This window comes from Agelaius phoeniceus, chromosome 5 (genome assembly GCF_051311805.1).
Source record: "Agelaius phoeniceus isolate bAgePho1 chromosome 5, bAgePho1.hap1, whole genome shotgun sequence".
Classification (NCBI taxonomy): domain Eukaryota; kingdom Metazoa; phylum Chordata; class Aves; order Passeriformes; family Icteridae; genus Agelaius; species Agelaius phoeniceus.
In genome coordinates, this window is record NC_135269.1 from 835,811 (window position 1) to 863,139 (window position 27,329).

General features: G+C 40.6%; 1 protein-coding gene across 25 annotated transcripts in view; it reads right to left on the reverse strand.

Moving 5' to 3' along the window:
• The window catches only part of SOX5 (SRY-box transcription factor 5), a 609,841-nt gene that overhangs the window by 228,773 nt on the left and 353,739 nt on the right, over positions 1–27,329 (reverse strand). For 23 of the 25 annotated variants that reach the window (XM_077178076.1, XM_077178082.1, XM_077178072.1 and 20 more), the window contains one exon: positions 13,191–13,422. In XM_077178076.1, the coding sequence (XP_077034191.1) occupies positions 13,191–13,421 (231 nt within the window). In that variant the 5' untranslated portion in view covers position 13,422. Of the gene's footprint in view, positions 1–13,190; positions 13,423–27,329 lie in introns of those variants that run through there. The other 2 variants (XM_054631416.2, XM_077178088.1) reach the window with 1 other exon arrangement.

Below are 27,329 nucleotides of genomic sequence, written 5' to 3' on the forward strand. Positions count from 1 at the left end.
TGTTACATACAAAACGCACAGAATTTTGCATCAATCCTTGTGTAGGTGGCAGCTCAAGAAATTCACAGTAAGGAACAATTGTCTCCAGCAGGGAAAAATCCAAGATAGATCATCATCGTTTTCCATCTCATATAATTAAATTTCTACAGCCATCTTCAAAGGACTGCAGTGAGCAAAGTCCTATGGCATCCCAGAGTCAGTGCTGAGTTTTGGATGTGAAAGCATTTTCTCTTGTCCACTGGCAAGAGCACAGGAAGAGAACCTGTTAAACACTCACCAGCCAGCACAGGAGGAGGTAGGGAAAGCCTCCTTAGCCCAAACTTGCACCCATAACATTTCCATTTTCAGCACATATGGATACCTCCAAGGCCAACCTGATTTCACCTGGCCTCCCAACCATTTTTTAAAGTATATAAAAAAGTAATGCTTTGGACATGTATGCTTGCAAATTTCCAAGCACTTCATAACACTGATTTGCAATAATTTGCCTAAGGTCATGTGGGCCGGGATCCAAAGCCTATTAAAGACAAAGCAGTCTTTATAGTGACTTCAAAGAGCTTTGGATTGGACCCACGGTGAAGCACTGCATAGTAAATAGAAAAACCAAGAAAAGAAAACCTGGTGTAAAGAAGAAATGTCATCCTCTCCTTAACTGACTCAGTTTACTGAAAAAGACGGGAACGTGGGATTTAATTTTCCTGTTCTTCTGCACCGCACTGCCAGCCCAATGAAAGGGCTCCTTCCCTTTTCCCACATAGGTGCACTGCTCAGAGCATTATTCAATTCTAAAATGGACCATGCTGCAGAGGTATTTCCATCACACCTTGACCCTCAGAAGCAGCAGCAGCACCAGAGCAGCTCCCTGGAGTGCCCCTGGAGAGCTGTGGCAGTCCATGCCAGCCCAGGATGGTGCCAGGATGAACGCTCACTCCAAAAAAGAGCAGCAAGCTTAGGACTAAATGCAATAACAATAAGGAGTTAAAATGTGCAGACCGGAGAACATCGCTTAATCCCAGTTTACTGAAAGGACATGTCATTTTTAGAAAGTTGTCCAAACAACTGTCTTAATATTCTACACCAAAGTGGCTATTAATCAAACAACAAAGGCCCAATTAACACATAGCTGTTGTCACCTTGATGTTAAAAGCCTCTCCCTTCCCCCTTCTTTCTTTCTTTTTGTCTTTAATGTTACAACCTAACCCAAAAATGCCTCAGGGCCCTACAGCAAAAAAAAAAAAAAAAAAATTAAAAAAAAAAAAAAAAGGAAAGAAAAAAAGACAAGATACAGAGAGGGAGACAGGGAGGAAGGGAAGAGGATGGAGAAAAGTGTGGAGGGGAGAAAAGGAGAGAGAGGGGGAGAGAGAGAGAGTCTTAAATACCATCTCTCCTCTAGGCAGCAATTTCCACAGATGAAGAGGTCACCACTGTTTAACAGTGTGCTGCCACGTTAATTTAGTATGACAAGATAAAGCAGTAATCTCTGCTTGAAGAGGCTGTAAACCGCCTGCTATCCAGGGACATGCTCGAGTCGATTTGCACTGTATATCACTTTATACAATTGCCGTGACAAAGCCCCCTGAGTTCCCTCATGTAAATCTCTCTCTCTCCCTCTCAACTTCGCTGCCAGTCAGGCACAGAGGATCTGGGGTAAGCCGTGCAAACTTGGTGTTTTACGCATGCCAGCGGACCCCAGAGCTCCCCTCCTCCCCCCGCCCAAGAAAAGATGTTTAGGACTTTGATAATCCATTGATCCCACTTCCATATCGGCTTGTATTTTTCAATCTGTCGTGTTAAGTTGTCAGGGAGGGCGATTAAACCGATGTTTCATGTTCCCAGATTTGCGTTCCTGGGAATGATAGTTTTCAAAGCCTTTCTTGCTAGGTTCTGCTTAAAGATTATCCCTAAGAAAGCTGATGTGAATATTATTACTGGCATAAACCTGGTAATAAAACCATAAAGTGTTTTAGGTAAAGACATTTTAGAGATATTCAGGGTTATAAACATAAGAGTTTAAAGCTGGATAGAATTTGGAGTGCTTAAAAAAAAAAAAAAAAGAAAAAAGGGAAAGAAAAAAAAAGCGCCCTGTCAGGCTGTGGAGTTTTCTCAGCACGAAGGAAAACAACATATGTAAAAGGGAAAAGGGAACTCGCGTGTCTGTGTGAAGTAAATATAATTACAGAGCCACAGAGGAGGGCAGAGCAGAACAGGACCTGTGCAGCCAGAGACCACAACAAGGAGGAGGCAGAGACAGAGCGTGGCCGTGGTCATGGCTAGAGCCTGAAATGAAACACAGCCACAGAGCCAGGGATGCTGCCGAGCCTGCACAGCTGAAAACACCCCCTTCTTGTTGGGCAAATAGGGGGAATTTTCTGCAATATGTCGCAACTCTCAGATGCCATACTGCATCCCTAGAAGATGCAAGTTTAAAATTACGTCTCCCTCTATTTCACATTTAATTTGTGTCGTTTTCCTATGGCCTGCAGGCACGATACAAGTCACAGCACACAATATACCAAACACGGTGCCAAAATGTGAAGCTGTGCACATGTACATATCCCCATTTTCTGGATAAAACACAGAGGAGGACATAAGCAGAATTAAAACACGCGCAGCAGACAGGTTTCTACAGAGTAAGGCTGGAATTTTTACTACAGAGTAAGGCTGGAATTTTGCTACAGTTTCTTAACCAACACATTGCTGTGCAAAGCAGCTGGACTTGCAAAAACGACCAAGCAAGGCTAAATCAAATCTTTAACAGGTTACATACGTCTTCCATAATCAATTAAACTGAACAATAAAATCTGATGCTCATTGCAGCTGATACTAAGACAGAAAAATGCTTTATTAAGCATCTGAATTTCTAATAACATTTGATAATTCCCTAAATTTTGAAGGGGAAATCCACTAGAATTAATGCCATTTTTCAATACTAAGAGAACCTTCCCAAATAGCCTTTTCAAGGTGTTCTGTGTTTCTTTATTCTCCAATACATGTTGCTAACCAACACATTATTTATTATCTGAACTACTTAATAGATATACAACAAAAGGTTGGTTTTAAGGGAATACCCAATTCTTAAAACCCCACTAAACACCATCAGTACTGGTTAAAAAAGAATTCTGACAGAATAGTCACAAATAGTCACACACAACACCCCCAGCCCCTCCCCAAAAAAAGGATGACCTAGAACATGGCTACTTCTCCAGAAAAACAAGAGAATTTTTGCACAGTAACCTGTGCTACTTCTTTAGCATCACGTACTGTGAATGGGATTACTCTCACCTAATTTTAGCCCCAAATTTGACACCCAGTCATCAAGGCTCCCTCTGTAGTCAATAGACAAGCACTTTCAGAGGATAATTCATCTTTCTTGTCCTGGGTGCTTATTTTAACATTGGAAATGTTGTTCTATGCGGGTGGCTTTCTTTTAACACAAGCTGTGAAGACAGCCCTAACTTTTATGTGCCTAAACTTTGGTGAACTGAACCCCAATCTCACTGTATGGCATTCAATAATCTCCATGAGTGTGGAAACTGATAAATCATAGACCATCATGGGTGAAGGGCAAGGACAATTTCCATTGTACTGGCACAGCCATGGATGACAGAAGTGAATTGCCCATAATAAATTAACAACCTGCAAGCTGGAAATAACATCTAATTTCACCCAGTAAACTGAAAACTTGCCATCTTTGTTAATATTTATCAAATTACAAGTCCAACAACTCCGTGATATTTTACCAAGCAATACAAAGATAGAGGTCCTAAACATAAAATTAAATATTTCAGTCAAATCAGTTTATTCACAAGGAAAGCTCAGGAATTCACTGTGGCCCTGTGTCAATATATTACCCAATACTCATGTTGACAGCTTCAAAACTGAAGCTATGGTCACTGCCCAAAAGCTAAGTTTACACTGGCCACAAGCAAACAGGAAAAGTACATCATCTGCCACAGATGTATTCTTTGCAGGACTGAATGACTCTATTTGCAGCTCTATGAAATTCTGAAAACTGCTTTCCAGAGGAGTTTATCAAACAGGTTTAAAGATAATTTAAACAAGTCTTATACAGGTAACTATTCTGCTCTCCCCCACACTCTGCTGCCGTCTCTGTCAAGACAATATGAATTTTAAAAATTGGAAAAAAAAAAGTGGGGGATTGCAGATTTAATATTTATAAAAGTAAAGAATGTACCATGGACTCTATCATTACTCAGATACAGAGCACAAACTGAAGTGAGTTGAGTGGTTTGAACTCTGAGATGCAGAATGTTTTCTATTCCCACAGAGCCAAGCACTATATAGCAAACCTTTACTTATCAACAACGAATTATTAAATGCTCTGGCCAGGCAATTACCTCTCAGTCAAAGCTTTTTTGGTTGAAGTTATCTAACCACAGATTTATAAACTATAGGGATCAACAGCTGAGCTTAACACCCTAAGCTCCAGCTGTAACCTATGAAGAAAAATAGGCACTTCTGGGGTGTGAGTTCCCTGACCTACTTACAGGATCTGTTAGGACAAAGTGAATCACACAGCACTATTCCCCATTTACTTCCATTAACTATAAAGTTAAAGCTGAATTTACTAGCTCACTTCTAAACATGCACTTTTTAAACAGACAGTCTGAGGAGACTTCACCCTTGAATCCTCACCCCAAAAGTGACATTCAGATTTACATGGCTTTGTATGATGTGTTAGTGGCCAGCTCCATTCTGTGAGAGGAAATAACTTCTTTCCTCTATCAGAAAAGCCAAAATGTCCTCATGCTGCAGCAAGGCTCCAATAATCACCAGAAATTTATCACTGAGACTTCATAAATGTAACTGAAAACTGTGCAAGAAAGTAGCTTGCTCCTAGCAGAGCCCTAAATCATCAGTGCTAAGCTCTGCACTCGTGTCTGGGTGTTTTCTGGAACCCTCAGCAGATACTGAGCACAGAGGGATCCAAAGCTGAGCAGGGTCTCCTGATTGCAACTGCAGCACTCCAAAGTGAAAGGAAAGAGGAAGGTTTAACTTACAGAGATGAAAGCCACACTTTAAATTCAATCTGAAAATCAGCACAGATTCTGAAGCACGGATGTTTTGCATTATTTCTGGCTAGCAGTATTAACAAGCAGTGCAAGCTTCCACCTCTGACATGACTTAGTGGAGAGATACACATACAATCTACCCCAGTAATTCAGACTTGAGATGTCAGAAGGATTTTACCTTTTTGCTATAATATTTCTTATTTTCTGTCATCAAAATCCAATCCCACAGAAAGCTATGTGCAGAAGGAGTTATAGTCAGTGACCTCTCCTTCCCTCCCTCTTGCTACCATCAGCATTAGGTTCCAATCAACCAGATTATTTTGCAGGAACAGGGTCATAAGCTAAGCATTCTGGGGCAGGAATGTTTCTTTTTTCTGTCTCTATAAAAATAAATCATGCTCTTGGTACAATATAAATAAAGATAATAACAGTCTGATATTAGATTTTACTGGTCTATGCTTTAGACAATCTGTGTAATTTGCTTGCTGCCTATACAAACCACAGAAAGTTAATCTTTAGAGCTCTTTATTTTTTCCTGGGGGGGGGGGGGGGGGGATTCACTTTTAAAAGCATAAGAAGAGGATGCTGAAACAGACTATTTCCATATTTCCACTTCCACTATTTCCACATATAATTACAGTCCTGTTTACACTGCCCTGGCAAAAGCCATTCCAAGTTACATCAGGCACAACTCCACTCAGTGACTTTTGCTGGTTTATCTAGTGATGCTAAATTAATGGGACTCACCAAGTTTACTTCTCCCTTGGAAAGAGCAAAAAATGATCTGATCCCACAACTACAACTAAACCAGAAACAGAAACAAAGCACTCGAGGGTGTTAAAGAGAACCTGGAAATGAGGCCGGCCAAGCCATTCAGACATGCTTGCCACCCCAGGCATAAAGGACTCTTTTTACTTCAGAAAGTTTGTTTCCTCCATCTCATTGTCTTTTAAACACTTTGGAACACTGGTTGGTTCAGAGACAGTGCAGCACATCAATCTCCTCCTGTAGGGAGCTCTCTGAACACATCTTAGGAGCTGACCCACCAGTGGTAAATGTCCATTCCTAAGTAAACACATCATGAAATCTGCAGTTAACTTGCCAAAGGTCCTTCTTCAGCCATGAATTTCTAGAGAAAATTAATAACCCCTTTTATTACAGCAGAGAAGGAGGTGGTGTTTCACTGATGTACTGAAGACAAGGGGATGCATCTAGCTCCATGAAAGGAAAAAACCATCACTGGATGACACGGCACCTTAAATGCCATTTTCATTCCCACTACAACCACCCCTACTTTTGGTGAATCTGAAAAAGCATTAGCAGTGGGAAGAAAAACTAGAGAAAGCAAGCTGGCCTTGGCACAGCCTAATCCAGCTGAATTTTGTATGACCTGAGAAATCACACTTAAAGAGACAGTGCACAAACCATGAGCACATCACCAGTCCGTTGAAAGGACAGAAAACAAAGAAATGCTCCAAATCCCAACTGCAGTGGGTAACTTCCCATGGACACAAACCTCTGACAGTGAGAGAAGGGACTGTAAAACACAGCAGTGAGCACTGAGGGTGGCAGAAGGTCCTGGCACTGCTCAGAGCCTGAGTTTATAACCACAGGGATTCCTTGCAGCCCTGAAATTCAAGAAACCATGACCAACCCTTCACAATGCCTTTTAGGTTTGGTGTATCTGTGCTAAGTAGAGCTGCATATCACAAACTAACCATCCCCTACTTTATTGACATTCTGTCCAGGCAAATAGCTCAACACTCATTCTTACTGTGCAACATCTTCATATGAGCTATTTACTGAAAGGCTTTAGAATGGATTAAATAATAAAAATTACTAAGCTGAATATGTCTACAAGCAGAGGAAGAAAATGGGCAAAGCAGAAGAAGGTTTTCAGAGGACAACTGAAAGCAGATAGGAACTGATAGAGTAAAGCTGGAAAAAGAGAAATCTGCACCTGCACTGAAAAGAAAGGCAGAAAGCCACACCAGCTGCTCAGCAGAAGCACCATGGGTATGAAAAGTGGGTGGAGCAAACACAAAGCACATGGGGAAACTGTTCTGGAAGTTCTAAAATGAATTAACGACTACTGGAGCAAAAATGAGTCAAGGTGGTGTCCAAAAGGAGGAGTTTGTGCTATGTAGGGGGCAAAACATAATCAACTCAGGATTCCCACAGCCTTGCCTAGGGGAATATGTCAGATAAGAGTATGGAAGCCTGGCATACTGCTCTCTACTCTGATAATAGTTACAGTGAGCCAAAAGCTTCTCATGAGTGCAGCAGCTTGGCCAAAGGACACACAGCCACTGAAAGGAAAGGAAAAGCACAAAAATTTCAAACTACATTTCTCTGGGCTTCTGTTTTCAGAACCATGGAGAACTGGGTGTTTAACTGGCAGCAGAGTTTGTGTCTCACTACAGCACCAGAAAGACTCACTGTCACTGAAAATGGTGGAGTTCCAGAATAAATTTGGGCAGAGTGCCGCAGGGGATGGACCTGGACTGCAGAAACTACACAAAGTCCACAGCTATTGTTTGACTTCCAACAGGATGGAGAAGATCCCACAGACCATACCTGTGTTATGTCACACACAGGGAGTGTCTGTTGGAAGCAAAAGATGGATCAAGAAGGAGGAACATTTAAATTTAGTCTCTTTGGATTGCTGCTATAAACTGGTCTTGCAGTCCTAGTGCAGCTTTCTCCATATCCCTAGTGTGGCTTTCTCCATATCCCAGACCTCAGCAGTGCTCCTCAAATTGATACCACAGATTTTAAACACAATTTTGAAGTTATCTCTGTTGCTTAGAAAGATGACCAAGGTTTTTGCTTACATAGTTTTTTTTATAGGGCATTTAATAGTTCTTTTTTCTCATAAGAGGGAGCATGTGGTTGGAATATTCCTACCAAATGTGGGCTTTACAGTTCTACCTATCTCTTTTTTCTGCAGAATTTTTCAGCCACTCACTCGAATTAGATTTTACAGGTATTTATGCAGTAAGTTTAAATGAAGACATTTTCCAGTATGAAGTCAATGAATTGATGCCTAGGCACATAATCACTTGCAAACAATGGACACATACAGTTCCCAGCACTTCCATAAAACAAAGGTGTTTACTTTTCTGTTGATTATTTTCTGCTTAACTGAATTCAAATGAATCCATTAAAAACATGACTGCTTCACAGTAAGATGGTCTTCAGCAAAAACAAACAACTGCTGTTTCCACTTCTCTTCATGGCCTTTAAAAACTACAGTCATCTGCTCCCTGTATTCCAGGCAATATATAAGTCTGGTCTTGATTTGTCAAGTTATAGGTTTAAATGTAGTTTTAACCCTCCTGCTCAGGGAATGGGGGAAAAAAAAAGTTTTCTTACTTCATTACTTATTTAATGTCCCTTTGGGCCTTTCAAAGTCTGATCAAAACACCAATGGGTCACCTCAGACTTCAGCAGGTGTTTCTGCTGGGAATAATGTATCCACCCTGGTTTTCCATGGCCACAAGTGTGCAAAAGTCACTGTGTTTAAAGGGTGGTTCAATAAACAGAGGGAGACTTCCATGAGAGCACACTGCTCCTGAATGGCACCATGGCTTTGATCCCTGGCTCACCTGAAGAATGCAGGTGAGAGCATTTGTGTGCCCCAGGCAGGAGCTGCACTAGGAGCAGGTAACGTCAGCAGGACTCACAGGGATGGGACACGAGGGAGAACAGGGACCAGGACGGGGGGACACACAGATCAGCCCAACCTGAATGCAAGATGCTATCAAAGTGTTATCAAAGCTGTTTCTGGCTCCATCACAGCTGATCCTCAAGGACTGCAGAGAGTTCTCCAGGCTCTGGACCAAACAATGCAGTAGCAACTTCTGCAGCTCTTTGATGGGTCCTGACTATTCAATGATTCCTTTTCATTTGTTCCCCTTCCTAACAGCCCACATGGTGACTCCCTGAAATGCTCCAAGTATAAAGATTAAACTCTGGTAAAAGCCTAAAGTTGTATCTGCACAAACTGCTTCCACCAGCCACTTTTGTGATGACATTTATAATGCAGTGCTTGCAACACTGCAATTTCATCATCTTATAAGTATCAATTTACCACTAAGAGAAGAGGGAAAGAACAGCAGACAAAGGCAAACTTACCCCTGTTTCTGGTTTATTTTAATTGAACTAGTCCTGTTCAGCTAGGCCTATCTCTTACAAAAACAACAGTTTCTAGTTTAAACTGTGAAATTGTGTGTGTGTGTGTGTTGTAATTATGGTGCCTGCTAACAATTTCATACTGCCACACTGCACATATGGCTTCCAAGCTAGCTTTATCTGAATCTTTGTGAATCTATTCTCCATGCTATTAAACTGAGCACATTCCACATCGTTCAAAAGTAATTACACTTTTGTCTAGAGTGTAGGAGACTGCTCTCCCCAAACAATGAAATTCTCATTATGAGAGCTGGCACAGTAAAGGCACTGGTGTTCACAACACTGTGCATTGTATCATCACAATAACTTATCCTAAGCTTGATGCTCAAAGGTACACTGGAAATTAAAATTTCTCTAAAACCACTGTGAGGTTGTTTTATTTTTTTTTTAAATATGCATTCTTTAGCTCAGTATAATTAGAGTCCTATTTGACTTTTTAAAAAGCTATATGCATTCAGATTTCCATTCTCCTCGGAAGGTCTGAATAATAGCTGAGTGCTCCAGTGCTTGTTGTTCTGATCCACCACCATTCATATGCTGACAACTCCAGACCAACAGGTGAGGCACAGGCCAGGAGAGATGTGATAAGAGAATCCAAATGAAGCATTAAACAACCTTTTACTTGGAACAAGTGGAGGAAAAGCACAAAGCACCGTGCTGGTAAGCTTTTTGACCAGCAGTACTGCCATTCTCAATATTATTCCCAAGTTACACAGGAGTGACTTCATTCACCACAGAAACACAACTTTCAGTGTGAAGCAACAGAATTACTGAACAGTGTACCAGAATATTTCCTATAAATTTAAAGAATTATTGAAAATTAATTCTAAATCCCACTGAAAGTGCAGGACAGATGTGGGTTACCAGGACAGTCATAGCCATCAGTTTGGAACAACCAGGGAATGGCAGAATTATGGCTTACCACTTTCACCTCTTCTTCAGTACTTCTTTTATTTATTTTTTCTTTAATCCCATCCTGCATTTCACTGATATTCTATAGCTAAAAAGGATGGTCTGATTTAAACACACCATGCCTGTGGAATACTTTAATCAGTACTTTCAGCCTTGACATTTCTCATTTTCCAGAATTCAGCACACAGACACCATTGGTGAGATCAGTGGTCTTGAGAGTTGCAAAAGCAGACAAATAGAACATAAAGGCAGGCAAATAGAAACAAGTAAAACAAACCTTTGTAACTCAGATGAGCTAACAACTATCTGTACTACCCAAATACTGTAGCCTTAATAGGTTTCTTCAGAAGAGCTATTGACTGATACTGTAATCCTCAAGTGTTTCCCTGCAAGGCTCATGGCAGGGAAAAATCTCAGATTTATTCCAGGTCAAACCATTTGTCTCTTATTTTCTACTGAGCAGTTGCTTTAAATCTGATAAATTATTGTTTCTTTTCTTATCAGGAGAAGAGTTTTCCTACTTGAAATAAGTATCCAGTTTCTTCTATCAAGAGAAAAGTTTGAGACAGAGTGATCCCTGCTTTGGTTGAGGCTGGTGGAGATGTCCAGAGGAGACCTGGCCCAAACCCCTGCTCAGGCAGGGCCACTGAGCTACACCTCCAAGATCCTCAGAAATATCCTGTTCATTTTGATGGGCTGCACAGATTTTTGCCAATATTGAAGATGTCCTTATAGGAATTTTGCCCTCCTCTTATAAAAATCTACCCAGAATTTTGAGCTGTCTCACCAGGCTGTTAAAACTTGGTAAAGTGCTACAGGGTCAATTTCCAGGAGTGTAAGTTGGGAGGTGTGAAGCTCCTGGAGCTTTATCAATAAAACTGTATCAGACTGCAGACTGTGGCGCTGTGTGGACAACTGCACACACCTGGATCTGCTTCCCAGAGAGGATAAAACAGCAGAATGTCAATTCCAAATGTACAAAAAAAGTCCTCTGCCATGTTAGAAAGTGAATGCCCTGTGAGAATGATTTTTGTCACTGCTAAGAACACGAACTGAAGTCATCCAAATGTTATCCAGTGATCTCCTTCTGATAACTACATACCACAACAGCAGAGGGAGGGATTATGGCTATTTTACCCATTTAGACTGATCGCTTCCTTCCTTCTGGAGACACACAGGCTGCATCCTTTCTGAACTACCTGAGTGATGATTTACAACACAGTCCTCACTGAAAGGGAGTTATTACCACAATGTTACATTCATACAGGCTGGCAGCATTCTTAAGTATGTATGAAGACAAAACTAGACCCTTACAGCCCCCCAAACACTGCCTGAGGTAAGGCTGCAGTGTGTCACTGCTGCAGCAAAACTATCTAAAACACCCCATGATTCAGCACCTTGTACTGTAAAAAGACAGAAAACACTGTTTTGACATCACATTACACACAACCTCCATAGCAGGAAGCTATACCAGATGATCAGCTAAACCTCTTGTTCTAAAAAACTATAGTGACCAAAGAAGCAAAGGGGTTAGTTAAACTCAGTTAAAGAGCAGTTAAATGTCCCAGTGAGGTGTAGCTGAAATACTCCTGCTGGCTCCTTAGAGAACAGTATGTTTTTATTTCTTCAGGGTCTGATTCTACATTTCTGGTGCCATCACAACTTTATCTATTGACTTAAATGCTGTCAGAAACAATTCCTTATCTTCAAAACACTCTCTTAAAAAAGGCCACAACATAGCAAAGCCCATACATTACATACCCTCACATCCCACTGGCTGGAACTGTTACATTAATGAATTTCATATCCATAAAACATAAGATAAAGGATGAGAAATAAACAAGCTCGAAAAAGATAATGACATTGTCTGCCCATGAGTAATTTCTCCAGTGATGTTCTTTTCTCCATGTAAAGTTGCAATAACACAAACTAAAATTATGTATTCCAAAGCACTGTCTGAGCCTAAGCATTAGCCCAAAAAAGGAAGGGAAATGGATCAGGATCAATGAGTTATTCTGTCTAGGAGAGCAGCTTCAGTGAATATCCAGTGACTTGGTCCTATGAGAAATAATAATCCCTAAGGCTTTTTACTTAGGCCTTGTTATATATGCATAATGAGCTGTAAGGGCTTAAATACCACTGTGGAGCTCTTGCGGGCTTTTATGAGAATACACTATCACCTATTTTGCAATGCCTTTTTAAAAGCCTTCAGATATGCAGGTCCACTTATTATCCTCCCTTCCAGTGAAATTACCAGCGCCCTAGTGGAGGTGGGGGACTGACAGAAAAGTTACAGCCCATTTGTAAATGGGCAAGAGCTGTGCAGGCTCTGTGCTTACAACAGAGCTTTGTGCAAGTGCCTGGGTGCTGGGGGCCTTTCCCTGCACCTCTCAACCTTTCTGAAAATGCATCAGTGCTCCATGTGCACAAACCCAGCACAGTGACACTACAATGCTAGCAAGAACAGGGCACTGTTTTGTCTTCTTTAAGACACAGCCAGTTCTGGGCTTCCCCTGGACTGCTGCCTGCCATGAATTGAGTGCTCAGAGTCAGCTGTAGAGTGGGAACTCACAAGCCAAAAAGCAGTGAGTTGATTTAATTTCACAAGCATGGTAAATTTTATTGTGGGTATCTGTGACGTGAATCACACATCAGATGTAAGTTTTTAAGTCATCAGAATTCAGTTTCTTTTTTCTTTTGCCTTTATACAGTCTTTCAAGCTTTACTGTTGCACAAACTTGGCACCAGGGTGATGTTTCAGACTCCATGCCAAACGTGACTCTCACTTCCAGTGCTCCAAACCCGTTTGCTGAACACACACACTTCCAACTCACACCAGTGCAGCTAACACACTTTCAGCACCCCACATGCCACCAGGCAAAGGGGAGGAAAAGCCTGCACTGAGAGGGGGCAGAGCTGCCCAGGATGAGGTGTGCCCTGTCCGTGGGGCTGAGCCCTGCACACCCCACCAAGGGCAGCTCTGGGTGCCAAGCTGCTGCAGAGGCAGAGCTCAGAGAAGGGATAGAGCACAATAGAGCAAAGCAAACCTACCATTGTGTTGTGCTGGGAAGTGGGAGTCCTATGGCCACAGTTCTCCTGCGTCAGCAGAGAAACTGGCTGAAATTCCTCAGAGTGAGGCTTGTTGGGAAAACTCACATGCAAGGGAAGGTGAAAGGCTGGGAGCCCGTCACTCTCCTCTTCTCCCACTTTCTGTCTGCTTGTCACCATGGCTACCTCTCCATCTGCTTCCCCATACGGAGAGGCTGGTCGCTTGGAAGACATCCTGGAAGGAACAAAAGAGGAGAAAATAATGAAACCTCCAAATAAATCCTTAATGCCGTCATTGTGTGGTTAGGGGCCATTGTAACAGAAATGCCTTTTTTGTGTTGGCAGAGAGCAGGAAACCATCCAAATACCACTGCAAAGCACACACAATTGGGAACAATGGCCAAGCAGGTAGCAACAGAACAGTGCCTTGTTTGTTGTGAGAATAATACACTAATATAGCACTCCCTTGTATTCTGGCTTCTTAAACATGAAAATTCACCTAAGACTGCATAATGAAATGCAATTCCTTTTAAAAAAATACCCATCTAGCTTTGCATTTGCAAGGGACTCTATGAAGATAGAATGTCTCCCGATACAAGCCATTGTCAACCTAGCTTTTAAGGAATAATCATCTGCATCTCATTATCGACAACTGATAAAAAAAACCAAAGTTAAATAAAATACAATACAATAAAAGAACTTGCTAGCGGGCCAAAACGTCTGTGTTTACAAAATTTCACACATGTGAGCAACTGAGGACTACAGTCCTGTTGCAAGGATCTTTCCAGGTCTCCAGATCTGGAATACTTAAGCAATTAAACATTTGGACATTAATAATCTAAGCTTTTTGACAACATGAAGTCAGGGGCTTTGAAAGAAGGTCAGGATTGAATGAAGATCCGCTATCAACTCTTTCTAGCTATATATCAAATTATTCCTTTCTATAGCTAGATCAGAATAAAAACCCTCATGAAAATGTAATTTATATCTGTACCTACATAAAAAAGGACACACAAGGAAGATACCTAGAGCACACATTGGAAAAACCACACAGAAATATTGACTTGAAAATCAGGCCTACATTGTGAAGTTTTTGCTAATGTCTGATAGGACATATTTATCTTCAACTTTTAGAAACACTGAAAGAAACCTAAATCATGGGCAAATTCAAATATCATTCAAGACAAACACAACTGAAAATCTTACAGAACACAGAATGCTTCCAGTTTGGTCTCCAAAATAGCAGGGGCTACAATGAAGTCTTAAAATGCAGACAAAATCTGGGATTAATTACAGCAACCTTGTTCATAAAAATCAGGGTATGTCCATGGATGGCCCCTGTGCTAACCAGGGGCATCTGCAAGGAGCAGAATGAGGAGAAATCCTCCAGGCACAGCCAAAACAAGAAATTAAAAACAGGGAAATGTTTCATGGGAAAAAAAAAATAAATAAAGTTATAAATGAGGAAACTGAAGACTATTTGAATGCAAAAGTTAAAAAAAGGCGCTGAAGTAATATTGCTCCTCCTGAAAAATGTCGTATTGATGATTCTCATGACTCCATTTTTTATTCTGCACTCCACAGTTAAAGGGCTGCACTGGAAGAGCCCAGCAGCCTCCTGAGCCATGTGTGGGGCTGCTCTGAGGTGGAGCCTGTCCACAGGGTTTGGCATATTGAGCACGGAATGGTTCTCAGCAGCAGTCAACTGGGTCTGAAAACAAACAGTGACTTTAAACAGCCCTTTGTTAAGACTTATTTTGCTTCTAATGATCTCATTTTGAGCCTTGCCTCCTGAGCCAAGTTAGATTATATTAAGGAAAAAAAAAAAAAAAAGGGAAAAAACCCAGAAAAACCAACAACAAAAACTCAGACAAAAAAACTCCCTACCAGAACCTACATGCAGCTGCACATTGCCTGTTCTGAACACCACCTATTGCCAGCGCTCAGAGAACCAATCTGTATTTTCTATTAATGTCTGCCTTAGTCCAACAGACTAACACTTCATACATCCTACCTGAATTCTGTCTTCTAGGCTTTCCCACCTACGTGTCTGCAGCAAAGCATATGCACAAAGACAGAGATCACCAGATAGACTCTTACTGGCAGTTTGTTACTAGCCCACTGAATTCAGCATTTTACAGCTATGTTTGATGTGACAGATCTCAAACCCTTCTGCAGAAACCACACAGCTCCCTTCTAAAGTTAATGTGAATTATTCATATTTTGCATTGTACTGCACTGAGATCGACATTTGCTACGGAATTTAAGTTTTTTGGTTACTCATTTTAACAGTACTTTAATAGAAGCCTGAGAATTTACAAAATCTCTCTGAAAATCAGCACTAAGCAGTTGTCTCAATTTTGGCAAACAAAAAGGGACGGACACAAGATCATTACTCAATTATTCCACAGTAATTTTCTATACTTTAGAACAGTTATATTTGATAAAATGACTGAAAATATTGTAAGCCATGCACAAAAGTCCCCACTGCAATTCACTCTGACAATAAATTACAAAGAGAGAGGATGCCTTGCTTTGTATTGATGATTTGGATTATACATTATATACTCAAACTGTGTCAAGAACTCCTACTGCTGTTAACCTAGAATAACACAGATTCTGTCACATTGCTTCACAAGGAAAGTTTGAATATCACGCTGAAATAAAGCTCTTCTGTTAACTTTGGATGTGAATATAGAGTTTCAGATCATCTTCCTCTGCTTCCCAACTGTTCCCAACAGGGATGAAATAATTTTCTGCAGGGAATTTATATAAACAGACAAGGAAGATAATAGAGGTGTCCACCTCCACGCACTTGCAATAACAGAGATTATTTTGCTTTTGATCTAAAATGAAAACCTACAGGTTGGATTGTAGACCAAACTAAAGTGAAAGCAGAAAGGGCAGAAGAAACTTTTCCTTTTTTCTCTAAAACACCCAGTTTAAATGACAAGCCACAAACCCATCACCATCCTAGAAGACTAACAAATCACTAAAATGGCTAAGGCAGAAAAGCTGAGCTTTAATCTGTGTTAATCTTCCAAGAACACCCAAAGAAATGGACACACAAAACTGGACAGCTCAGCCATCAAATGCAATTTTGTGTTCAGGCAGCTCTGTCCACAGACAGCCTGAGTCAGACAAAATCAGTTTCACAGAAATTTCTTACTCCTTATGAACAACAAGAAATTTCCACAAGAAAATGGAATATTTAAATAAATAAATTAATAGATCCACATCTACTTTTGGAAATGTCTTCCTAAAGGATAATATCTATCAAAGTCTGTAGCTGCAAAGGATCAAATCTCTGAGTGGTTCCCAAGTAGAAAACGTGAAACAAGAAAAAGTCAACTACAAATTACAGCTTGATTGGTTCATTTCCCAAATTTGATATGCCCCCACATCATGCATCCCCTAATATTCTTCTTTTCATAGATCTGGTTTATCCTACTAAGCTAATACCAGGTCTTAACAGATTCCAGGTCTAAGATGCAAGCAGAGTTCCCACCACAAACAATAGGGAAAGGGAAACAGCTAAATTCTGAGCAGCAACATTACCTGAAATTGAGCCCTTTTAACCAGATCTAGACCTAATGAAGTACTGGAATTATCCCATCCTAACAAAGGACTGCAAACATCCTGGATCTGCCCTCAGTGATAACAGTTCACAGCTCAAAGAACTTCAAGATCTTTTCCTCAAATTTAAACTGGGAATCGTTTTCAATTACATCACTCTGAAAGAAGATTTAAAATGGAACAGGAAACACCAATTTATGGATAGGATTAAAAAAAGCACCCCAAACCCCTAAGATATAACCCAGAAAGGTACAAAAGTAATACAGCACACCAGATTCCAAATGTAAAAGGTGTCACTGCAGATGAAATCTGTTGCAACTTCATTGTTTCAAGAAGAATTGCATTTTGAAATATCATTAATCACTTCTACTGAATAAAAACAGGTAGGTGGCAATTTTTTAGGAAACCTAAATCTGCAAAGTTCTGATGCACAGGGACACAGCCTGTACCCAGGCCATTCCACAGACATAATGGAATTATGAAATGCATCTCCATGTATGAATTTATCAGTGGTTCACCAGGAACTGAAGATTCAGTTCTGATGATTAATTCAAATTTTATACTGTTTCCTTGTAAAGAGACCTGTTTCCAGAAAGGCTTCTTAATATGCAGAAACCACAGGTAAAAAACCCAAACATGCTTTTTGTTCAATTCTCATTAAATAAATGCTTTTCCTGGTAGGAAGAATGTTTTTTTCAGGGAAGTAAAAACCTCATTGTTCTAACTCACTCTTATCCAACAAATATTTTATGTGATTCATATTACAACAGTTTCTCCAAATATTTCTTTATGCCCTTCAGTTTGTAACAGACTCTTTGTAGGCTTAAATTGACACCCTGTGTCTATTGATCTCAGAATTTTCTGCATTGACTTCAGCTTGGCTGGATTTTCCCACTGGAGCAAGTAAGAGCTACATATCCACATGAATTGTTTCCTACACTTATTGGTTCCATCCAAATAATTTCAGGCTGGTAAATATGACTATTTTTCTTGCTTGCTTTTTCCCTTGGATTCAGGGTCTCACAGAAGTGATCTTCCCATAGCTATATTTTCTTTATTATTATTATTTTTAAGAGAACCTCACTTAAGTGTCCCCCACTACATCTCCATTTGTTCATTGGTTTCGGTTCATTTCATCCATGATTGTACTCCCCAAATAAACCTGAAGTGGTGTTCAGTACTCAAGGAGATAGTGCCCTCTAGCACACAACCTGCATCCTTTCCAATTGGATTGTTCGTGCCATAAAATTTAATAAATTTTCTGTCATAAAACTCTAATCTTGTTACATTAAGCAAAATACCTCAGAAACATTTCAGATACCTACAAAAGCTTTTGGAGAAGGGGCTTATCCATGTCTTCAAAAGTGTCAAACACAGATGTGTCAGGAGGAAAAGATATGAGGCCATAAATCTTAACTTGTTGGGAGTTAATTAAGGGATTCATCAATCATTGCACAGCTCACCCCATACACACAGGCAAAATCCCGTCACAGCAATCACACAGCCCACAGCAATCTACAGGTTAAAAACTCCCCAAGCCCCTCTGTTCTGACTATTTATAAATGACTTGCTATAATCTAGCATTAAGACCTGTAATTATAAACCAGCATTAAAACAGGCCTGCAAAGTTATGGATAATTATAGCTGGTACACTTTTTAAAGAAATAAAAAGCTTTTCCATTCAAACACGGGCTTTGCCTCTCTGACAGCTCCAAGTCCACAGGATGTAGAAGGATGATTTAAACTGTATGTCAGAACTCTGAGCAAGAATCTCTTTTCCCCCTTCTCAAGGGAGGCGTTGCTGTTTTCTCACCATAACCAGGCCCGACTGCAGTGGCACAGCCAGCTCTGAACCAGCATGGGAACATCACCTCTGAGCTCCTCTGGCAGCCACAAACCCTTCTGGGGCTTTCTCGTGGGCAGGGTTCAAACCCCTCAGCCCTGAGGGTCAGGGATGGGAGCAGAGGATGAGGAGCAGAGCAGCACCAGCCCAGCACCAGGAATCTGCTCCCGAACGCGGCCCAAGTCCAACTCAAATACTGAGAGCTGAAGCAGCCCAAAAACTTCACTCAGATTCAGTCTGCCTCTCTGCAGGGATATTTACCTCTAATTACAGTCCTTGCTGGAAGCTGCAGACTGCCTTTCCACAGGAAATAATTCTGATTACAGACAGCAGCACTGCTACATATATCTAATGTATAACCATACACACACGTATAGATGCATAAACACAAGCTTATACAAAACATCAGCAATGCATCTGCTCATCCCTGACCACATTTAATGCTAATAAAACACTCCTTCTTCCCAGGTTCCCTGAAACCATGATCTCTCCTTACACACAGCCCAGGCAAGAGATGCCAGTTAACACTAACAACGGTTTCCATTCTGTTTTGGCCCCAAAGTAATTCATTATTTATGTACACTGAATAACTAGTACCTCTAAAAAAACCAACTCTATTCATTTTGACAAGATTACTTGTGTAATAAGGTATTACTCAACATGAGTAAGGGTGGCAGACTCCCACACACTGTCCCACTGGGAACTGCAAGCCTGACTTGTTTCTACACATACCACTAAAAACAGACTTCATTTGGCAATATCTTTGAGTCATTTACAGCCTGGTTTGGAATTCTTCACTGAAGTAATTCCACAATTAAAAAAAAAAAATTGAAAAAGAAGCAAAAGTCTGTAATCTGCTAATCAGTAAAAACTGTGAGTGAAACGTGCTCTAATCTGTCACTCACATGGGGTGGGATAATCTGTTAATTACTACTTTCTAGGATCATATCAATCAGTTATCTTCTAAAGCACACCTATGCTACAAATCACTTGTGCTATTCAAAGAGGGTTTTGGTGAACAAGTCAACTTTGTTAACACAAACCCAGATCACTGCAGCATAACCTGAGTAATATTTCTGTGCAGCTGCCTATTATTGGAGCTGCCACAAGTAATCCTATGCTTAAGGACACCCCATAATTTCCATTTCACCCAGTCCACCTTCTCCCTTTGGCTTTCTAGATTTCCTCTCTGTATGGGGTAACTTGAACAATCTTGGACAGTCCTTCAGTTCAGAGGATTCTGAATATAAAATGAGAAGGGAATATGTAATTCCCAATCCATTTTAAATTTTAGTGTAATATCAGCAGCCCAGGTCATAAACCTGATATTCCACATAGCGAGGAAATTGTTTTTTGAGAAAAGCTGCTGCTCCAAGTTCCAGTGGTAAATAAATAGTTTCAATTTGACAAGATTTGAACCTGTCCAATACTGAAGTTGTTATAAGTGTCCTTCAAGAAAATGTTAACAAAACCCTTTTTTTATTAGAAAAATGAAAAAAAAAATCAAAAACCACTTTCAAAAAATTCCATGCCATCAACTGAAATTTTATAATCTGCATTTTTTTGCACTTGCAAGGGATTTATGCACAAAAACACCACTGTAAAATCAAGCCTAGTAAAAATCCATTTTCAAAAGAAGTTCACGCTGAACATTCCCACCATGTGCTACACAAAGCTTTTCAGGGATTTTTTACCCAGCAGGTAACTGGGAAAGACTGTGCATGAGCAAGTTTTTAGTGAAACAGTGGCCTGAAAGAAAGCAGACTTCAAGCAAAACAGAATTTGGATGGTAATGAATGCACTCCTATCTGCTATAGTACTGTAAGGAATATTACCTAATTCTTCCATAGATCTCACAGAGAATTTGCATCTCACTGGTGTGTGCTAAGCAGGAACATTCAGCAATTCACCCAGAGACACACACTCAAAGTCAGCTTCAGCAGCAGAACCTGTGCTCTCCTGATTTGTGTTTGGCACCTGCCAACTTCACCACCCCTTTGTTTTTCACTCATCTGTAATATCAGCTAAAAGAGCAAAAAATCCAGTAAAACATTTTTAAACCAGGATGAGATTTTAGTTCCTGAAAAGTGTGTTTCTAAGGGATCAAACCTCAAAATCTGTGAGTTTGGAGCCCTTGTCCAAGGCAGGAGAGGCACGTGGTGGTGGCACCGAGCGCATGGCGGTGGCGCCGCGGTGTCAGGGACGATAAGCATCCACCAGCACAAACTCTGAAACAGCAGGATGCAGTCATTGTTGATGTTTCAAGCAAACTGAGCCTGATCACTGGCTTCTTTCATGCAAAAGACTCTGCTTGGATGATTTTGAATTAAATCCACAAGCTCATTTATTTTCCAGTGCATCCTCAAATTAACTCTGGCTTCCTTTCCTTTCCAGCCCCCAACCTTTCATAAATGTACCCTGACTCTTCAGCTCCTCATACATCTTGCTTTTTTATTATTTATTTATTATACTTTTTATTATGATGTAAAATTTGTCATCATGCCACCACAAAAACAGCAGAGCTTTGCTTTGATTTTCATGTAAAGTTTTAGGAAGGGCTCGCTGCTGAAAGCACTACCTCAAGCACTGTGACATCAGGTAATCACCACTCTGCTGGTTGAACTACAAAGAGGATCTAGTCAAATAATTAGAAATTCCAAGCCTTGAGATTTCACTGCATAAACTAATACCTGAAAATGACAGGAAAGTCATCAGTCCTGCTGCAGACACTGAGTGGGAGACACAAGGAATCCACACATCACACACCTGATTCCCACTGAGAGAAATGAAGGCAAGGACTTGAAATGGCTCTAAAATTATGACAGTTATGACTGACTTATTACAGAGAAATTTGAGGAAGATGGGCTCATTTTGCAAAGTGAGTAAATATTAAAACTTGCAGTTTTGGGAGCTTATTCTCGGTCATTCACAGTATTTGTCTAATCAAGCTGACACAAATTTTTGTTCAAGCACTGTTAAATGATTAATTACTTTCAGTAGAATCAACATTAATAAGAAGAATTCTCCCCCCAAAAATGCCCAGATTTCAGTGTGAGGAGCCATTATTTTGACTGAGACTTTGGTAGAATGTGACACAGCTTTTCCCACTCCTCTACCACGCCAGTGGTCTGATGTGAGTGCCAAGCAAACAGACACTGAGCTTCAACCCCCCCCCTCCTTTCCCCTTTCTTTATTGAAATTCTAAACTCAACAAATGATATTCTAACTACTTTCTAAGCAACATTTCCTCTGCAGAGCTTGCGTGTAATCACAAATCAGAAACACAGAAATTTTTAGAAGTTTCTTTTTTTCTCCACTTCACTCTCAGTTTCCCTACTGTTAAGTTCAGAATAATAACTTTATATTGCATGTGTGTTTCCTTCCAGTAAATCTACCTATAATTACACTAAAAAAGTGATTTTCAAGGTACCCACTGGTGTTTTACTCATCTGAATTTGCAGTATCATTCTACCTTATCATCTAACTCCTGCTCCAACCATCACTTGCATCCACATTTGCACCATGTCAGCACTTTGTTAAAAAAAAAAAAAGGCAAAAACCCATAAGCACACATGAACACATCCATCTACAGGTGTCCTGCATGTTTTCTGGCTAAACTGATCATGCCAGTAAAGCAGATAACCACTGATAGCACAAACTTGCATCACTGAAATATTTGGCCTTTAATTAAGTTTAGTGGGAGCAGAACTGAGGCCTCAGAGAAACCATTTGTACCTTTAAGAACTTCAGACAGTGAAATCAGTTCTGCATCTGTGTGTGTGATGAAGGGGGCTATGAAAAAAAAAATTAAACTTAAGCAAAGCAGTGCCTCTAATGGATGTAAACCTTTTCTTGCCAGCAGGTTAATTCCAGCTGCCCAGAATTTTTATTATTCTTTTTTGTTCACATCCATGTGCGTGCTCCTCCCTTTCTGGAGGGTTTGTACATGACAGGTGCATTCTTGGCCCAGGAACAAATAATCCTGGAGACCCCAAGAAAGAAAAATCAAACTGAACTTGAAGATAAAATCACAGGGAATAAATACATCATTGCCTTTCCATTATGCTAAAAAAACACCACCAAAAAAAAAATTTTGAACATTTATAACGTACAAGCAATTTGAGGTAGGATTTTCAAAGCTGAAAAGAGATTGTTCCAAAGCCCAGATGTTGCCTTTCAGAAACCAGTGAAAATTGCTGCCTCGGAAAATTACTCTGAAATACCAATAGAGTAAACCAAAAATTGTTTAAATAAAAATAATTCTACTCAGACGTTCTGCTATTCCAAGAGAAAAAATGAACTTTTTTCAAGTGTTCAGGCGGTTTTGCATTCCTATCTCCTACTTCAGATGATCCACACTCACGGATCATCTCTGGCCCAACAAATAGGGGATAAAACAGGAAAAATGTCTGGCATGATGTAAGGGCTCCTGCCTCACTGACTGTGCACACTGCACCGTGAATCTGCTTCAGGTACCTCAGGGCTGTTGTACTCCTTTCCCAGGTTTTATTCAGAAAAATGTCAGAATTAAAGATCCACATTAGAAACAGGAGTGGTGCAATCACACACCTGCTCACTCACAGCAGGGCTGCACAAGCCCCTTTCACAGCCGTAATTTTCTGATTTCTGAGCGTCCATGTTCCATTTCCAGCACTACTGGGCACTTTCCAGAACCTGTGCTAAATAACCAATGCTTGCACATGTTAACACACTTCCTCATGTAAGTACATAGACTGACTTGAAAGCTGGTTTTTTACTTTGTTTGATTCTAAGGGGTGGATGTAAAATTGCAAGAGAAAGGAACAATCACAACCAGCTGATAATTACCCAGCTTAACAAACTAACTCTAGACACTGCTGGAGCTGCTAGGTAAGAAAAACACAGCTCTGAGCCACGTAACACACGTTTATCCCTGCACAAACAAGTGCATATTGGCAGGCAAGGTAAAAACAAACCAACAAACAGGAAAATGGGAGACCCCTCTGAACAGACAAGAACCATAAGGGGCCTCCAATATTCCTTCAGAAAGGCTACAGTGGCAGGCATAGCACTGCAATAAGTGGTCTACCTAAAAAAGCTCTGGAAGCTGTGGAGTGGGGTAGAGAGGAGAAAAAGCCTGAAGGGAACATCCTTGCCCCCAAGGAAACTCAGAGGATGTAGCTCCCTTTTGGAGGTTTTCTCCCAAACCTGCCCTAACCCAGGACAGCTGGCTGACATGCTGACCACTGACTGAGCCTGCAAGGATAAAGAAGCCTTGATGGAGAGAAGTAATTATCCATTGTGTTTGTTTATTTTACCTCCTCCACCACACACTGGAACCTTTTTTGTTTTTTCCATTACCAAAGCCATCCCCCACTGAGAGGCCTTTGTGATCTGAAAGGGGCAGAGCCCCTCTTTCTTAACACTGGCAAATTTATGTAGGAAGATTCATTCAAACATCTTCAAATAAACATTTGACTCTTCTCCTTCCATCACACTGCCTTCAAACAGACTTAAAAACCACCATTAAAATGCTCTTGCCTGCAACTGCTTTTACTGAGATGTGTTAGAACAATTTAGCAGTCCAAGGCACATATTGCCATGAAGTCCAACTTCAGATGACAGCAACAGCCCTCTGAAAAGAATAAACACACATTACAGTAAAGTAAACCTGGCTGCTATTGCCATAACAAGTGGTATAACAGCTTTCTTGAAAAGACTTCTCCTACCAAAACTCCTCTCCCTGCTGGGGATACACTAAATTATACCATAAGTGAATCTGAATCCAGATGTTCAGATCTAAAACCCAAGTCGGGAGGCTCATGAGGAAAGTGACCTCTGCATGGGAAATGAGGCATTCCAAAGGCACCACTGGCCCCCAGGAGAAGGAAGACTCTGGATTCCCTCAGGCAGAAGGTGCTGAGCATTTCAGAAAATTAAATTATTTCTTGACCAAAAATTAACAACAATCCTTACTTCCCACTTTTTTTTTTCTCCCTTTTCCACTCCCCACACATATATCAATTTTTGTTTTTCCTACATGAGCTACGTGGATTTGGCAGTGAGAACAATTCAGCCATGTAAAAATGCAGACCATGGGCAACAGAAAGCCTTTTGATCTGAAGGCAACACCAGAAAGAAAACTTCTGTACTGGAGGATGCCTATGGTCACTCTGTGGCACAGCTGCTGCAGCCAAAGCAACTGATCAGGAATAATTACAATCACAAGAAACTGGGGCATGGAGAAAATTCCTGGATTCATCAGCACCATACATTAACAAACACCCCAGTATCAGAGGCTAATGATAATCTACGTTTTCAAGGTGAACAGCCAAAATTGCCTATAAAAGACAACAGGAAAGGTCCACTATCCTGTTTGTTATTTGAAAAAGGTAGTAAAGAGCTTTTGATTTTGGGTAAGTGGTCACCTGGCAAGTTGTAGAGCTGCTGAATGAACCCTGAGAAGCACTGAATCCAATATATCAGAGAAATTGACTTCTGAATTGCCAACGGCCTTTGGCACTGATGATTGCCAAGGAAGCCCAAACACTGCAACTCTGACCACACTGATGATTCCTGGATGCCTCTCCTGCCCCAGGATGGACCATGAAACCAGGACTCAGCATTAGGAATTCCAAAGACAGATGTGTGATCCCACTTCATTTATTGAACCTTTCTGGCTCCCAGCTTTTCTGGTTTTACAGAAGAGATAAGAATGTTTAACTGCCTTTATAAAATGCCCTGCCAGCTCAGATTTTCCTTCTTTAAAAGGAAACATTCAATTGGTGATTGCTGCTTGCGTTACTTACTTGTATCATTGATTTACCCACTGGGTTTGTGCGCTCTGATGCTTGAGTGATGACAAAATTTAAGTTCTCTCATCAGCTACTGCATTTTGAAGCTGCAGAACTAAGTTTTATAGAATCACAAAATATTCTAAAATGGGAAGGGACCCAAAAGGTTCACTGAGTCCAACTCTCAAGGAAGTTCCTACATGGAGTCCTGCCAACAGACTGTAATAATGTTTTGTTTTAATCTAATGACTATATTTACATTAAAATCTATTCAACCCTCTTTTTCTGGGCAGTGATAATTGAAACCAAACAACTCAACCAAAAAAAAAACCAAAACAAAAACCCCCAAACCCCAAAAACAAAACCACAACAAACAAAACAACAACAAAAAACCACCAAACAAACAAACAAAAAGAAAACCAACAAAAAAAACCCTAAACAAGCCAAACCCCCTAAACGCAGCATTTAGCAAGAGAATGTCACTGCATCCTTTCCACTCGTGCCCAGTTTCACTGGCTGGCATTTTCAGCAGTCTCTAAACCCCTCCCTTGTACAAGAGCTCATCGGATGTGTCAATGAATTCACCTTTCTCCTCTCTTCTCCCTCAGCCTCCATCTCCATGCTTGTCTTGCAGGGGATGATCAGAAAGTGCAGCTGTTACCAAGCTGCTGACCTCACTCTACCTCCTTCCCACCCCCCCATGGTAGGAATATAAAGCACAAGGCAGATTTTAAAAGATATTAAAGGGCCAAAACCATAGTTTGCCTTGCTGCTAAGAGAATTTCAAATATGCTTCAGATATTAAGATACCTCTAGATTTCTGAAAACCTGACTGGGAGCCCATCTCTGGCTCCAAGCACCTTCACAGATCTATAAACTCATCTTACTCCTCTCCTTTCTTGTACCCAATTTATTAGCAAACATTCCATACTTGCACTACCCTTTTCATCATCCTAAAAAGCACTTACAAATACTAATTACCCTTCACATATCCCTTCTCCTGTGAAGTAAATAGGGATTATTATCCCCTCTGAAGTAAATACAGATTACTAACTCCTCTTTCCAGTCTGAGGAGATACAGAGGGGGGCCTTAAGTGGCCTGCACAAAGTACAGAGGAGCTACTGAAGCACAGACCAAGACACAGAAGTTCTCCATCCTGTGCTCAGCCGGTGACAATCTAAATCTCACCCATCTATTTGCAAATGATACTCTCAGCCCAATTGTTCCTCTCTGCTGGCTGATGATCAAATATTTAATGCATGCCATAAAATGAAAATATGAACTCGACAGCAGTGCCTCTTATTTGTCATGCCCCATTACTCAGACAGGGTGGTAACGTGTCCACGTGACAGTTTCCAATTTTATTATAGTCTCTATTTGCTCACTCACTTAAGATGTTTAAAGAAGAGTTGTATGGATTATCAGGCAGTCTGAAAAGTTCAGTTCAGAGCTCTTCAAACATATTCATTTTCATCTTATTAGCACAAGTAAAGTAAAAGCCTTAGGCAGGTAATTTACCATCCAGTTTATCCAAAGGGACTTCTAAAGGAAAAGTCAACCTTTGTAAATTGTTGGTGATAATCTCCAAATTGATCATTAATTATCAGCTGCTCCTAAGCGTTTCTTCCATCAGCAGCACTGTGAAAATAATAGATTTCTCAGAAAATCTGCCATTGTTGTCACTGCCACCTGGGCAATCAGCCCTGATTAAACCCAGCAAAGTTCCAGGGCAGGTAGCTGCCTTGCTAAGGGAATCCTGTCCAGACACTGCATTTTCCAGGTAGCTTAAAAATGAGTTATCCACCAAAATAAAGCATTTCTTACTAATGTTATATTTTACATTCTTTACCTTCCCGTGCATAGTAGCAGCCACAATTAATTTAAAGCCATTCAACTGTGCTTAACAAAGAGCGCATTGTTTTGTACTGCCAAAGCCAAGCTGACACACA